Below are 13,841 nucleotides of genomic sequence, written 5' to 3'. Positions count from 1 at the left end.
AGCTCACTGCAGCCTCAAACTCCTGGGCTCAATCAATTCTCCTGTCTCAGCTTCCCAAGTAGCTGGGATTACAGGCATGTGCCACCACATGTAGATAATTTAATTTATTTTTTATTTTTATTTATTTATTTTTTTAAGAGATAGGGTCCTGCTATGTTGCCCAGGCTGGTCTCCAATTTCTGCCCTCAAGTGATCCTCCTGCCTTGGCCTCCCAAATCTCTGGGATTAAAGTGTGAGCCATGGCACCCATATATAGTATTTAAACAGTTTTTTGCTTTGTTCTATATTTAGGTGATAAATGCATGGAGCTGAAGTTTGAGTACATTCAGTGATGTGATTCCTTGTAGATAGTCCACAAAGCAGGCCTTTCTTTGCCCCAGGCTTTGTTCAAGGAAGGGTCTGCTCTCTACCAGAGACCCATGTGTTTTGCAATTAAAGAACATAAATTTCCTCCCTGAACTCTTTTCTTGGGAGGCTAGAATTTCAACCACATCACCGAGCATTAGGAAACACAACCCTGGCCCCATAGATCAAACCCGAAGTTAGTATATACTAGTGAGTTTTGTGCCTGTAAACATGCAAAGGGGATTTAGGTCCTTAGAAACATGGCTAAAGTCCTTTAGACCAGTCCCCAGCCATGGACCAGTAATAGTTGGTGGCCTGATAGGAACCAGGCCGTACAGTAGGAGGTGAATGGTGGACGAATGAGTAAAGCTTCATCTGTATTTACAGCTGCTCCCCATTGCTCACATTGCCACCTGAGATACCTCCAGTCAGATCAGCAGTGGCAATAGATTCTCATAGGAGTGTGAACCCTATTGTGAACTGCTCATGTGCAGGATCTAGGTTGTGTACTCCATATGATAATCTAATGCCTGGTGATCTTTCACTGTCTCCCATCACCCCCAGGTGGGACTGTCTGGCTGCAGGAAAACAAGGGCTCCCACTGATTCTACATTATGTTGAGTTGTATAATTATTTCATAATATATTACACTGTAATCATAATAGAAATAAAGTGCACAATAAATGTAATGTGCTTGACTCATCCCAAAACGATCCCCCCTCCTCCCTGTCTGTGGAAAAATTGTCTTCCACAAAATCAGTGTCTGGTGCCAAAAATGTTGGAGACCATTGCTTTAGACCCTCCCCACCTACCCCCGTCACCCAAGACATGGCAAGCTCTGTCCTCCCCAAACTTCTGTAGCTTGCTATGTTCTGCCTACTCAGGCTGACTCTAATTATCTATTGACATTCATCTTTACGTGTATTTTATATGTACACATCTTGTCTTTACAGCTAAATCATAAATTATTTAAGGGTAAATGGTATGTGTCTTTTCCCTGTTTGGTACCCCACAATATCTAATATGCCTTCAGATACAGTGCTTCTTTCACATCTAACTGCATTGGCACCAGTTATGAGTGATTCTCTCATAGGAGAGAGAAACGATGGCTATGGTTAACCAGACAGATATGTTTTTTAATTTGTTTTAATTATGTACTTAATTCTGAAGGATTGTAAGGGGACTCTCATGTCAAGGATTTACATCATTTACAAAACCAAAAAGAAAGTTAGTTGCCTTAAAACAAACCAACCTGTGGGGTGACCCCAGTGTTGACTGTAATCAGAGCCCTGTGAGAGCAGATCCATTTCCAACCTCTTCTAATAAAAGACTGTGGTCTTGTGCTCCATAGTGTGTATGATTTTTTTTAAATCTGAGGATTTAAAAAATGTGTGATACATGGTTAATTAGAATCTTAGAGTAACAGACCACACTACTACATGAAGATTCTCATTTTAAAAAATGTTTTCAGCAGTTTCTCATCATTTGGTGCATCTCTTCCTTGTTCACTTTTTATTATAACACTAAATATCATTTTATGCTGAGCTAAAGGTCGTTGTTATTGCATTAAGAGAAATCTGTGCTTTCTAATATTGGACCAGCTGCAATAACTTAGAGTAAAAAAAATCCCTAAGTATATTTTACAAATGCTATTCTAAATATTGCCTAATACACTGCTAACTTTGGCTAGATTTTAAATAAAATGAGAGTCCAGTGAAATTATATGTAAGGCATATTCTGGTGAATTGGAGCATAGTCTTAAGGATTAGCAGTTTTTACACTGTTTCTTTATAAAACTGTGGAGGATTATTATGGAAATTGGTGTCATGATTATTTTAAACTCTGGCTTTATTAGCTGTAAGAAATGCTTTACTCCTGCATGACCTGCTGTCACCTCTGGCTCTCCAAGCTCACCATAACAAGTGGCATTGCAGTCCTTATTTCCCACAGGAGGTCAGTTAAGGCTGGAGGTTTAAAGCACCAACCTGAGCACACATCACAAATCCAGGAGGCGTGGACGCCCCATTCCCAACTCCTTGTTGTCACCAGAGACTCACCACTTTGCTTCCTCCTGTTCCCATCCCAACTGTTTAGGTAAGCTTTGATAATTTGCATCTGTCGTTTTAGAATTAATAACAGAATACTGACAGAAAGGGATGTGTTGGGGTTATTAGCAAACATTTGTTATTGTTCTGACTCAGGAAAGCTTGGAAGGCCCCCAAAACCCCACATCATCCCCAAGGCCTGTGGTTGGCTTGCAGCTTCCCAGGGCCTATTATTTAGGGACTGTCTGTGTTGTCCTATCAAACAATGATGCCTCCTCACCCTCTGTTTGTTCATCCAGTCACTATCTTTCCCTGGGAGATGGAAGGGTGTATCAAAGCAAGAGAAAGAGTCAGTGGTTATTTCTTCCTCTGCTCTCTAGGTTGGGTATTGTTTCTGTACCTTAGATACACCCATTTTAATTAATTATGAAGTCTATGTTTTGCAAGGCAGGTCTCTGCCTTATGCAGAAGATTTTGTGTGTGTGTGTGTGTGTGTGTGTGTGAAAAATCGTTGTGAAATTAATCTGGTGATTTGGAAGCAAGTGGCTCGAGGCAACCATGCAACATTATGTACACACTCAGTTGCATTTTCCTGTGAAAGGAAGCCTTCAAATTCATTTCTAAAGTGCCGTGAAAGCTCACTTGGGCCACTGCTGCTTGCCCTTTGCCTCTTTACAAGCTGTAAGCCACCATGTGGACTTGCATCAGAGAAAACTGAGTTCCACCTTGACAATTCTTCAGTGAATAACTAATTGAAATATTTACCAAGAAGGAAGACAGGCCTCCCCAAGAACTGTAATCTTTCTAGGGGCAATCGCTATTTAAAATAGGTGTCAAAGTGCCATCTAGTTCCCAAACCAACCCAAAGAAGGAGGATTTTTACAAGACTCAGTTGAAAGGCAAACTTTCTTTTACTACAGTGTTTTATCTTTGAGGTAGAGGCAGAAGTGAGCAAATGAAATGATAGAGAAATCCTAGAGAAGAGAAGGTTAAGTCAAGGACAATGACACATAGTTGTAATGTTGTAATGATAGTCGCAGGATCTTGGCAGAGAAGGATGTGCCTGTGTTGAAATGCAGTTTTCACAGAATGATATCCATAGATTGGAATCTCAAGGCCTGTACAACCCAACAGTTAGGAGTTCCCAAAGGCAGCGTCATTTAATCTAAGATTCAGGAGACCCAGGACCACCTATACCATCCAGAGTGCTTCTTGTTTTTCTTTTCTTTTTTTCTTTGAGACAGAGTCTAGCTCTGTCACTGCAGGGCGGAGTGCAGTGGTATGATCATGGCCTACGGCGCCTCAACTTCCCTGGCTCCATCGATTCTCCCTGCTCAGTCTCTTGAGTAGCTGGGACTATAGGCATGTGTTGCCACACCTATTTGTTTGTTTGTTTGTTTTCAATTGAGATGGGGTCCCCCGAAGTTGCTCAGACTGGTCTCAAATTCCTGGTATATTTCTCATGATCCTCTGGCCTTGGCCTCCCAAAGTACTGAGATTACAGGCATGAGCCACCACACCTGGGTGGTTTTGAAAATACAGACCTCTGAGCCCTACTCCAGACCTGGTGAAACAGAAATCTCCTGGGGGTTGGGGGAACGGGAGAGCTATCTGCCTGCTAATCACACTAAAGTTTAAAGCCACCAGAGACCTCTGTCTTTTATACTCACTGATGGATCCAAGTGACGCAACTCAATAAATACCTGTTGAATGAATGAAGGCCTTAAGGGTTCGTGGTACTCAAAGGCTCCAATTACGGATATATTTTCCAGGCCATCTAATCCAAAATGCTGTCATAAGTAAAATGTCACATCCCCCAAGAGGCATTCCTAACCAGGCTAGGGAGCAAGGGAAGCTCTCCTATCTTTGTCCAACAGCCTCAGCGAACTGTCCCTACCTTAACAGGCCTCATCTGCCAGTACTTAACTACAAAAGCTGTGACAGAGGAAGCAGCAAACCAGCCTCACAATGCTGCACTCTAAAAAAAGATGGGATCAATAAAATTAAGGTATAAAAAGGGCCCTAGATATAGCATGTGAGTAAATCTGTCACCCAGCAATGACAGAAGTTGGGCAAACTTCTATAAGCTATACAGTTTTATCTGTAGGCTGAATAGCCAAGAGATTAAATTTCTTCCCTAATCATTCAAACCACACGAAAGAGAAGGCAAGAGAAATGCAATCTTGTTTCTGTATCTACATTGTGCTAAGATTGTATTTGCTGATAAAAACCCACTGCATCCTTCAACATCTGAATGGATTAACTGTAGTATATCTATACAATGGAATGCAATAAAAACTATTGATATACCCAAGAATGACTCTCAAATGCATTATGCAAATTGAGAAGCCAACTCTAAAAGATTACCTGTTATACGATTGTTTTTAAGAAAACATTACAAAAAATGCAAAACTATGGGGAGGGATAATGGCTCTGTGGATGCCTAATTAGGATTAGGAATGGGGGACAAATTTATCTGCAAAGGAGTAGCACAAAGGAATTTTTTGAGATGATGAAATGATCCCATATTCTGATTGAGTGGTAGTTACATGACTACATGTATATGTTAAAACTCAGAACTTTATACCAAAAGAGTGAATTTGCTGTAGGCAAATTATATTTTAAAGGAACCCACTGCATTTACCATTCACAATGTAAGTTATTAGATCTCTGAGGGCCCTGAGACACTTTTCTTCTGTTTATCAGTGTGGGGAATGCAGGAAAAAGTTATCTTGAGGCACAAGTGTGAAAGTGAGGAATCACTGCTAGGCCTTAGAGTCTATGCTAAGTACATTATACCTGGCGCCAAATGTAGCATGTTAGAAACTGGAAACCGTTTTGTAGAAAATTCCTTTATTATAGTGCAAATAACTTTCAGCAGTGACATAATGTAACAACACATTTAGCAACATTTTACACCACGCAGTAAATAAGAAAGTGTTTCTTTGAAAATATGTCATCATAGGAACATTATTTCTACATTAATGCCAGAAAATGCCAAGGCCGTTTATCTCAAGGCAACAGGGCTCCCTCCTTCCTTTTGGGTATCTTCTTTTTAACACAAATGAAATGACTTGCCGTTTTAACAAATCCTCAATTATAAAAGCGATGTCTCAGGGGGTTTTGAACTAAGGTCGGCAAGATTTGAAATGGGGCTTCAAAATTTTAAATAATAATTTAAAAATACTTCTGGCATAGCCCAAAAAGTAGAAGTCACTTCTATTAGGTTTTAAGTAGATATACACACTCACTCCAATTTTACTGCAGAAATGGACAGATTGTCTAAAGCCTGCTTTCTATTCCCCCAGAGCCTGATTGTTATTTATACTCCTTGGTTTTGGTTATTGCAGAACTGGGGCTCTGGTCAGAAATAACTCCTCACATACCCAAATACTTTCCTGTGGAAGCTTTAAATTGCACTTTCCATCCTGAAATTCTCACCTTAGACCTCGCAGGCCCAGGAGAGGGTGTGAATACTGTTTCCAGTTTACATCTAAAGCCCCTTACTAATTTGGGCTATACCTGAATCAAATCATCACATCATTTAGATTAATCCCAATAGGCTTATCCAAGAGGTTCCCACTAAGCGCACAGAGAAACAAACAGTTAACATTGTATTTTCACACTAAGCTGCCTAAGGGCTTGGCTGCTAATGAGTTAGCTGATAGGTAGACAGAATAAGAGTCTCAATTCCAATCAGTTACACGCCCTGCTCCTCTAGTTTCTGCTGAATTATGCAGTGGGTGGGAATGGTTGGCCACTCAAAAGAGTCTTCCTATGGGGCTCTTCCACCATAAGTTGAATCAAAACTCCCACAAATGTTATTTCAAGGTGCCCTTTAAGTCTCTATACAAACACTTCTCAAAATTTAGGGACTTTGAAGTGACAAGCCATGAGAAGTTAATCACAGGCTTGAAAATACCTGGAACCACAGAGCAGCCCCTACAGAACAGGCTGAATATGGTTAAATAAGTTGGCTGGTACATAAAGCTTTTCAATATACAGCCAGTCTTGTTGGATACAGTATCTTCTTATATAACACAATGGAACTGTGCTAAACAGTTTCAAAGTTGAGAAGAATCCAAATATATCACCTATAAAAAATTCACAATTTTAGTTTGTTTATTTTAGACTTTGGTACTGAAACACTGTCTACATTCTTGACACTTGAAAATGACATGGTCACTTCAGTGCCTCTGCATGTTGTGTAAAAAAAAAAAAAAAAACTCAAAAAAGCAAAGCAGGACAAGGATGTGTCATTGCAAGACACAGTATGCTGTACAAACAAAACCTAAATTATATATAAATACACCCCCACCCCAGAACCCTGTCTTCCCTCACTACCTGATCAAAGCAATGCCAAGGGTCCCTCCCTCCAGGGCCAATGTAGCTTGTAAAGTCCAGAACCCAGGACTTTAAGCATCCCTTGCCTTGCGGTGACATTTACAGTACTGCAGCCTCCTGTTGGAGTCACCCTGTTTGATCAGTTCCATAAGTGCAGGGAAACGCCTACAGCTTAATTGGAAGCATTCACTCTACTGGCTGGATTCAAAGACCTGGAGTCCTGGGAGTTAACCTTTCAGATAAACTGGATCATTTCCTAATCTGAATCCCATCTAATCCTACTATCTCCTCAGAGCCAACACAGTAGGAAGCATCTTCTACTCTGAAGCTTCCAAAGGCATTACTTAGGGATATTGGTGAGGGTCACATAAGAAAAGTTATACAATGAGCTAACAGCTTAAGTTGATATAAATTACTTCCAAGTAAGTTATTCAGGGCCATTTGCTTCTGCTTTACACTGCATTCCACAGTCATTTTCATATTATTCCTTTAAAAGTTTATATTATAGTCGCTTTAAAAATTGTCTAAGCAGTCACCTCTTGTGTTTTTGATTAATTTAATAACAACTTAATGAGCTATTATATAAATCAAGAGAGAAATAATTAGTCTTAAGGAAGCCAATACTGTGCTAATTCCCAGTAAGGAGAAAAAGCAATGTAAATAGAATTTTACATAACCAACAATAACTTGAAAAGCAGTTTTATCAAAATGGTTTTGTAAAGGTTTCCCAAAAGCACTTACAGCAATTTATATCAAGAGATCCTAAGTTTAGGGGTATGGAGAATCTCAATTCTTTAAAGCAGAAATTCACCAGTTTCATAATTGTAATATGTAATTTTCTCCCCTAGGACCTAAGATATTTATACATTCAAAAGTTTATAACTTGCTGTTCTTGAGACATTGTTCGTTCTCTAATACATACATTGAGTGAAATAAATAACTACAAGAAAGCTTCAACAATCTGAATTAACATTATGCTGTGCAAAACGAAAACAAAAACAAAACAAAAAAAAGTCAAATCTTGAACAACCTACATTCTATGTAAATACCCTGACTAAAATATTGGTTGTGCTACACAATTCCACTTCAGCGCAGAAATGCATTGATTTCACTGTACCGTTGTTGTTGGCTTTTCAAGTGTCTTTAGCACTTCTGTTTCTAAGCATTGCCTTGCTTTGAAAAGATGAATAATTTGCTACCAAATCACAAATCATCACAAATCCATTTTAGTGTGGTCTGAATAAAATCCAGCATAAATGTATTATTTTATTCTGGGTATAATGGCTCGGTGTCTTTGTCCCAACAGCTTTCTTCTTAAGGGCAAACCACGGTTGAAGTTGTCATTTTGGGTTTAAACTGTACAAAAGAAGAGACAGTGAAGCTTGCCATTTGTTTTTGTTTTCTTTTTAAGTGTCCAGATCTTGCTAGGACACTTCTTCCAGACCAACAGTCAAGACAGTTGTGGCACGTGATCCTATTTGAAATAGAGGAGGTTTAAATCAGCCAAGCTTGGTGATCTGGAGGTCTCCGTTTATCTTTATGGTGTCAATTGCAGATAACGTTTGAATGCGATGGTAAAAATCAAAAAGTTGGTGTCCATCCACAAACACTCGGAAACGTGGGTGCTCACAAAGAATTTCCACCTGGAAGAAACAAAATAATAGTCCACAATTTCAATGAACCCTACTGGGGAAAACAAATAATACTTCATTTTAGAGAAAAAAAGCAGTATCTTCAGTGGTTCACAAACATTAGAATGCATTGAAACCTGCAGAGGGCTTGTTAGAACACAGATTGTTGGGCTCTACCTCCAAAATTTCTGATTCAGTAGGTGTTAAGAATGTGTGTTTCTACCAAGTTCCAAGGTAATGCTGATATTGCTAGAATAGAGAACCCACTTTGAGAACCATTGCTCTACACTATTCAATATAATACCTTTTAAAGATTTAAAACTGCATTCCTTTAACGTATCTCCCTTCTGCCTATACTCCAGAAAGTGATGTAAAGTAGCATAGACTTGTTTATATGGCACTTAATGCCTCCACTGTCATCCCCTGAACTATTCTATTCCACCTTCAGAAGGGCCCCTCACAAGGCAGAACTGGCATCCATTAGTAGCAGACCATAATAGTCTAGACACTCAAAATATGCTAAGCACTAAGGCAGAGAGAAGGTTACACATAGTAATTACCACTGGACAAAGAACATGTAATTAACAAGGTTTTGTTGAGTCAAACAGAAATACCGGTTCCATAAGGTAAAAGCTTTTTCCTCAAGTAATTTACCATAAAGTTTAATTACTGGTAGTGTGCTATGATGGGTTTATTAAAAGCATTGGCATTCACCATGTAAGGAGGCTCCATATGTGATATTAGTCACATTTAATTCATATTACTAAAATTTTATCACCAAGAAAGGCCTATTTCACTTCAGTTTTGTTGTTGGGAGCATTATATTCCTCCTGGCAGTCAGAAGCTGTGGTTATTCACATTCATGAGCTATGCATTAAGGTTCATCACTGAGAAACTATCCTCACCAAGAGGAGCCCAAGGGGACATCACCATTCTAGAGAAGGGGGTGAGGAGAGAGAATGGGTCAAGGGTGCTTTCCAGAGACTATAACTAGAAGGGCAACTATCTCAATGCTACCACTGATGCAAAAATCATGGATTCTTATTTTCCCCTCAGAATGTAAGAAGGGAAGTGAAATAATTACTTCTTCATGAGGCACTTGAAAATTTCTAGATGAAGGGTAACCAGTTAAGTGTAGTTCTGTTTTATTGGGCTCATATGTAACATGGAGCTTTTAACTGAGTTGTCATTATTGTGATGTAATGTGAAAGTGTAATGACAATTCATCACTAGGTCTGACCCCTTTTCAACACCATTACTACTTGCATTTCCTTTTTTTTTTTTTTGACAGAACCTTGCTCTGTCACCCAGGTTGGAGTGCAGTGATGCAACCATAGCTCACTGTAGCCTTGAATGTCTGGGCTCAAGCGATCCTCCCGTCTCAGCCTCCCAAATAGCTAGGACTACAGGTGTGTGACACTACGCCAGGCTAATCTTTTTTTTTTTTAAAGAGGCAGGGTTTTTGCTATGTTTCCTAGGCTGGTTTTGAACTCCTTTGCTCAAGCAATCCTCTTGCCTCAGCCTCCCAAAGTGGTGGGATTACAGGCACAAGCCAATGTGCCACTACTTGCATCTCTTATTTGGCATTGCCTTTCATAGAGGAAGGTGCCGCTAATGCTGCTTGACTGAATGAAAAGTTTGGATTGTGCTTCCTGCCCAAAAGATAGTGGGGAGCAAATCTTTATTCATCCAGTCCCAAGGGAAGGAATTTGTCAGCCAGTCTGTAACCGTGAAATAGACTGCGGTTAATTAATCCAGAGCGGGAAACAAGGACACAAACATGGCCTCATTAGCAAAGGGAACAAGAGAAAATGAAATGATCATCATCATATTCTTTAAAATGTCATACAAATAAGGCTGAGAGCTAATAAGTAGCTCTCAACCTTATTAATATTTATTAATATTTAATAAGTGGGTACTTATTAGTATTGATTAATCAATCAGATATTTGGGGGTAGGTATCTACTATATGTTGGGTACTACATAGAAAAGTTACTTATTCTTAACAATTTGGTCACGTAAATATGGGTCTATTTAAATGTGTGAGCTGAATAGAACTAACAGTTACTATGGCAAGTGTTAATTTACATCAGCAAACAGAGCTCTTTTGATCTTTTTTTCACCATTGGGTGACAAATTTCCTGGACATGCAAAAATTCTGGCCGCTTCAAGTGTTCTTGGCACACACTAGGTAAGTCGAACATTATCACCCTGCCAGTGGCTGGAGCCGAGGCACTCGAGGTACTCACCCTGAATGGCTGGTCTGGAATGAATGGGAAGTAAGGGATTGCTGACTGTTCTTCACCCCTCTCCCCAGATATACAAGAATTTCTGAGTAGCTGCCGATCTGTGAACACAGCTTTGAGTTCAATTGCCACATCGGCAGGAGGATCTTCAGAGTCCCCACAGGTCAAGCTGATTGCAAAGCTGAAAAGAAAATCATCTCATTGATTCAGGGTTGGATATAAAAACATTTCAAAATGACCCAGGTGCTTATATTTCCTGTTCCTCCTCTGGGTTTGCCCGTTTTTAAGAGGCCACTACTCTTCAAGAGAGGTTAGATTATGGAGAAGTAAGTCAAACCAGTTTATTTTGTTACCTAAAGCAAGCTCTGGTGAAAACTTTGGTGGAGCTGAAAATGACTAAAATTAGCGATTTCAAATACCCCAAAGCGACCACACATCTATGTCTTAATCCACTTCGGAATTCTCAAAAACAGCCACAGAAATTGACCACGGGAAATAATGTTAAGTTGGGTTCTTATTCATCTTGATAGTTCTTGCTTCTGGCACCATGTTTCAAAACCATAAAAAAAAAAAAAAAAAAAAAAAAAAAATCCTTTGGCCTCCCTAAGGGTCAAAGAGAAAATGTGGCCCTATATTTATAATCTCTGATATAAATAGCTGTCTGGAGAAATGATGGCTGGGATTCATACACATTCTTTTCATGGGAACATGGTACTTTCTTGGCACTGGCAACTAGCAACATTGTGCACAAGGAGAGGAAGAGGAGGAGTGCCAAACCACAACAGGAGTGGGCAGGGCTCAGCCACAGCCTGATAGTTTTGTAAAGACTCTGCCTTACCTCTCTGGGTTGAGGTCTACGATGCCCATCACTAACACCTTCTTGCCTGGTCTCATGCCACCTTTAATGTGCCCACAAAATGGAACTATCTGCAAAGGGTGGGAGAAGAAAAATGAGTTTCACAGCCTGTTAGGGAAGAGCCAAGACCTCAGATCCTGAAGGCCTGACCCATTGGAAAATGCAATAAACAAACGAATAAAATTTTAAAAAGCAATGAGAAAGGAGGAGGGTACAGGCAGAGACACAGAACACAGAGCAAAGCCATTTACCAGTCGTGGGAAGTACACGTCCGCTTGAACTGGAGAGCCCAAAGTGTTGTTTAAATGGCCATCATCTAGTTTCTAAAAATAGAAGCACACAGATTGGCTTTCCATGGGCTCTTTTTTGGGGGGCTGGAGGAAGAACCCACACAGATGTGGTGGAATCCAGCAGTCTTCCACACGCACACAGTGTCTGCCGATGATGCCTCTTCACTGTCTCTTAGATAATCTCGTAACCCCCGAAAAAAACCCATCCTTTCCACCCGGTGGTTAAGCTTCTGAAGATCCGCAGACCCTTCAGATCCAGATCAAAATCAAGGTCGAGGTCCACCGAGGAGCCAGAGCCCCACGCCGGAGGAGGGCAGGCCCCTCTTCAACCGCAAACGCTTCTGGAAGCGCGGTGGGCCAGGCCTGTCCTCCGGGACGTGGCTGAAGTGGAGCGGCCGTGCTCAACTTCTCTCGGGAGCCCCGGGCGCCGACCCATTTCCAAGGGGGAATCCCCGGGACGTCGGGGGCGGTGGCGGGGCGCGCGCCCCGGACACACTCACCCACGCGCACACCTGGCTGGCGGTTGCACGGCACAGATCGGGCTGTCGGGCGCCCCCACCCCGCCATCCTCCCCAAACTCCCTCCCCAGCCCAGAGCCCCGCAGCCCGGGAGCCTCTCCAGCCCCCAACACCGGCCGCGCGCAGCCGGCGGCTGCTAACAGGTACCCGGCGCCTTCCCACGCGGGGGGCGCCGGCCAGGCCTGCGGCTTCTCAGCACCCCAGCACTGCTGGAGCAGGCGGCAGCGGAGTGCGGGGCGGCGGGGAGGGGCGCCTCGCGCGCGCCCTGCCACACTCACCACCACGGCATCGCTGTCGGCCACCGATCCCGCCATCTTCTTGCCCGGCGCGGCGGGGTACGTGGGACGCAGCGCGCGGGCGGGGATCCCGGGGCTGTCCTGCGCGGGGCGGGGGCGGGGGCGCGGGTCCGAGCTGGCGCGGGCGCGCGCACACACGAGGGGGCGCGCGCGCGCACGCCCGGGGCCCGGCGCCGACCTGGCAGGCAGGGCCTGGGAGGAGGGGAGGAGAGGGAGGCAGCGCGGGCCGCGAGGGCCAAGGTGCTTGCCGCGGCCCGGAACGGCCCCGGACCTGGACCGACGCTGCTGCTTGCTGCCGCTGCCGCTGCCCGACCAAGAAAGGTGGCAAGGGCCGTGCCGCGTCGGCCCTGGGCAGCATTTAAAGGCCTCCGGGGCCCGGCTTGGGAACCGGGAACAGGGCGGGGACCCGGCGGGGCTGCCGCGGCTTGCTCAGCGGGCCCTGCCCCTCGGCCATTGGACGGTGGCGGAGGCCGGGGCGGGAGGGACGGGCCTGTCCCGGTCCGGGAGGGCGGGGACCCTGTCGGCGCACACCGGCCAGAGGGTGGGCAGGGCCGGGGCTGGAGAAGTAAGGGCCCGAGCAGGTCAGGTGACAGGTGCTCGTGCCACCGGCGCCACTCCCTCCAGCCTCCTTCCTCCTCCTGCCGCGTCCTGGGGGCTGGTGGGGCGGTGGGAGGCGAGGTCGAGGGAAGACTGGGTGCTGGGGGTGGTATTCCAGAGTGGGAGACTCGGCAGGATTTCTTTCAGAGAATTCCAACAAAATCGGGGGAAGGATTCATTCTGCTCTCTAGGGCAGAAAGAGAATGGAAGGTCTGAAGGCTTGCAGAAATAAATGTGTGACCTGAAAGAACGAAGCAGAGAGGACTCAAGGTAGGGACCTTTCTATCCCAGGAGGCTAGAAACAGAAAGGTCTCTCTTCCCTGTGGAAGGACAGGCAGGTCTGGGGTTCCCTGGACTCTCTCGGACAGGAGTCTAAGCCTTACCAAATCAAACTGGGCACAGTCACTGTCCTCAGGGAGCCTCCATTGAGCCCTGTTTTTAACAAGTCACTTGCCCAGTCTAGGGTAGTAAGCTTCTCACTGAAAATCTCCTCATACCCTTCATGGAGTACTTCCCAGGGGATACACACCTCTTTTATTCAAGCCAGAAATTCCTTTATGGCATTTCCACACTAGGATGATTATGTAACTTCTCAGATAAAGCTGTATCAACATATCCTCTATTAGGTGACATCCTTGGCTGAAACATTCCGTTGCATGAATCACCGGGGCGT

At 43.5% G+C, this 13,841-nt stretch overlaps 1 protein-coding gene and 1 long non-coding RNA gene across 3 annotated transcripts in view; one reads left to right on the top strand and one right to left on the bottom strand.

Annotated features, from left to right (window-relative positions):
• Positions 1-6,593: 6,593 nt before the first annotated feature.
• Positions 6,594-12,696, bottom strand: LOC105465142 (galectin like). Its single transcript, XM_011713409.2, has 5 exons — positions 12,554-12,696; positions 11,719-11,790; positions 11,450-11,538; positions 10,615-10,792; positions 6,594-8,377 (listed from the first exon to the last, which is right to left on the bottom strand). The coding sequence occupies exons 1-5, from the start codon at positions 12,587-12,589 to the stop codon at positions 8,234-8,236; spliced, it is 519 nt and encodes a 172-aa protein (XP_011711711.1). The 5' UTR covers positions 12,590-12,696; the 3' UTR covers positions 6,594-8,233.
• LOC105465143 (uncharacterized) overlaps positions 12,251-13,841 on the top strand; it is a 152,097-nt gene continuing 150,506 nt past the window's right edge. The window contains exon 1 of one of the 2 annotated variants that reach the window (XR_011611822.1): positions 12,251-12,610. This is a non-coding gene — a long non-coding RNA (uncharacterized lncRNA). The remainder of the gene's footprint in view (positions 12,611-13,841) is intronic. The other variant, XR_011611821.1, reaches the window with a different exon arrangement.

This window comes from Macaca nemestrina, chromosome 13, assembly GCF_043159975.1.
Source record: "Macaca nemestrina isolate mMacNem1 chromosome 13, mMacNem.hap1, whole genome shotgun sequence".
Classification (NCBI taxonomy): domain Eukaryota; kingdom Metazoa; phylum Chordata; class Mammalia; order Primates; family Cercopithecidae; genus Macaca; species Macaca nemestrina.
This window is presented reverse-complemented; position numbering and strand designations above follow the sequence as displayed.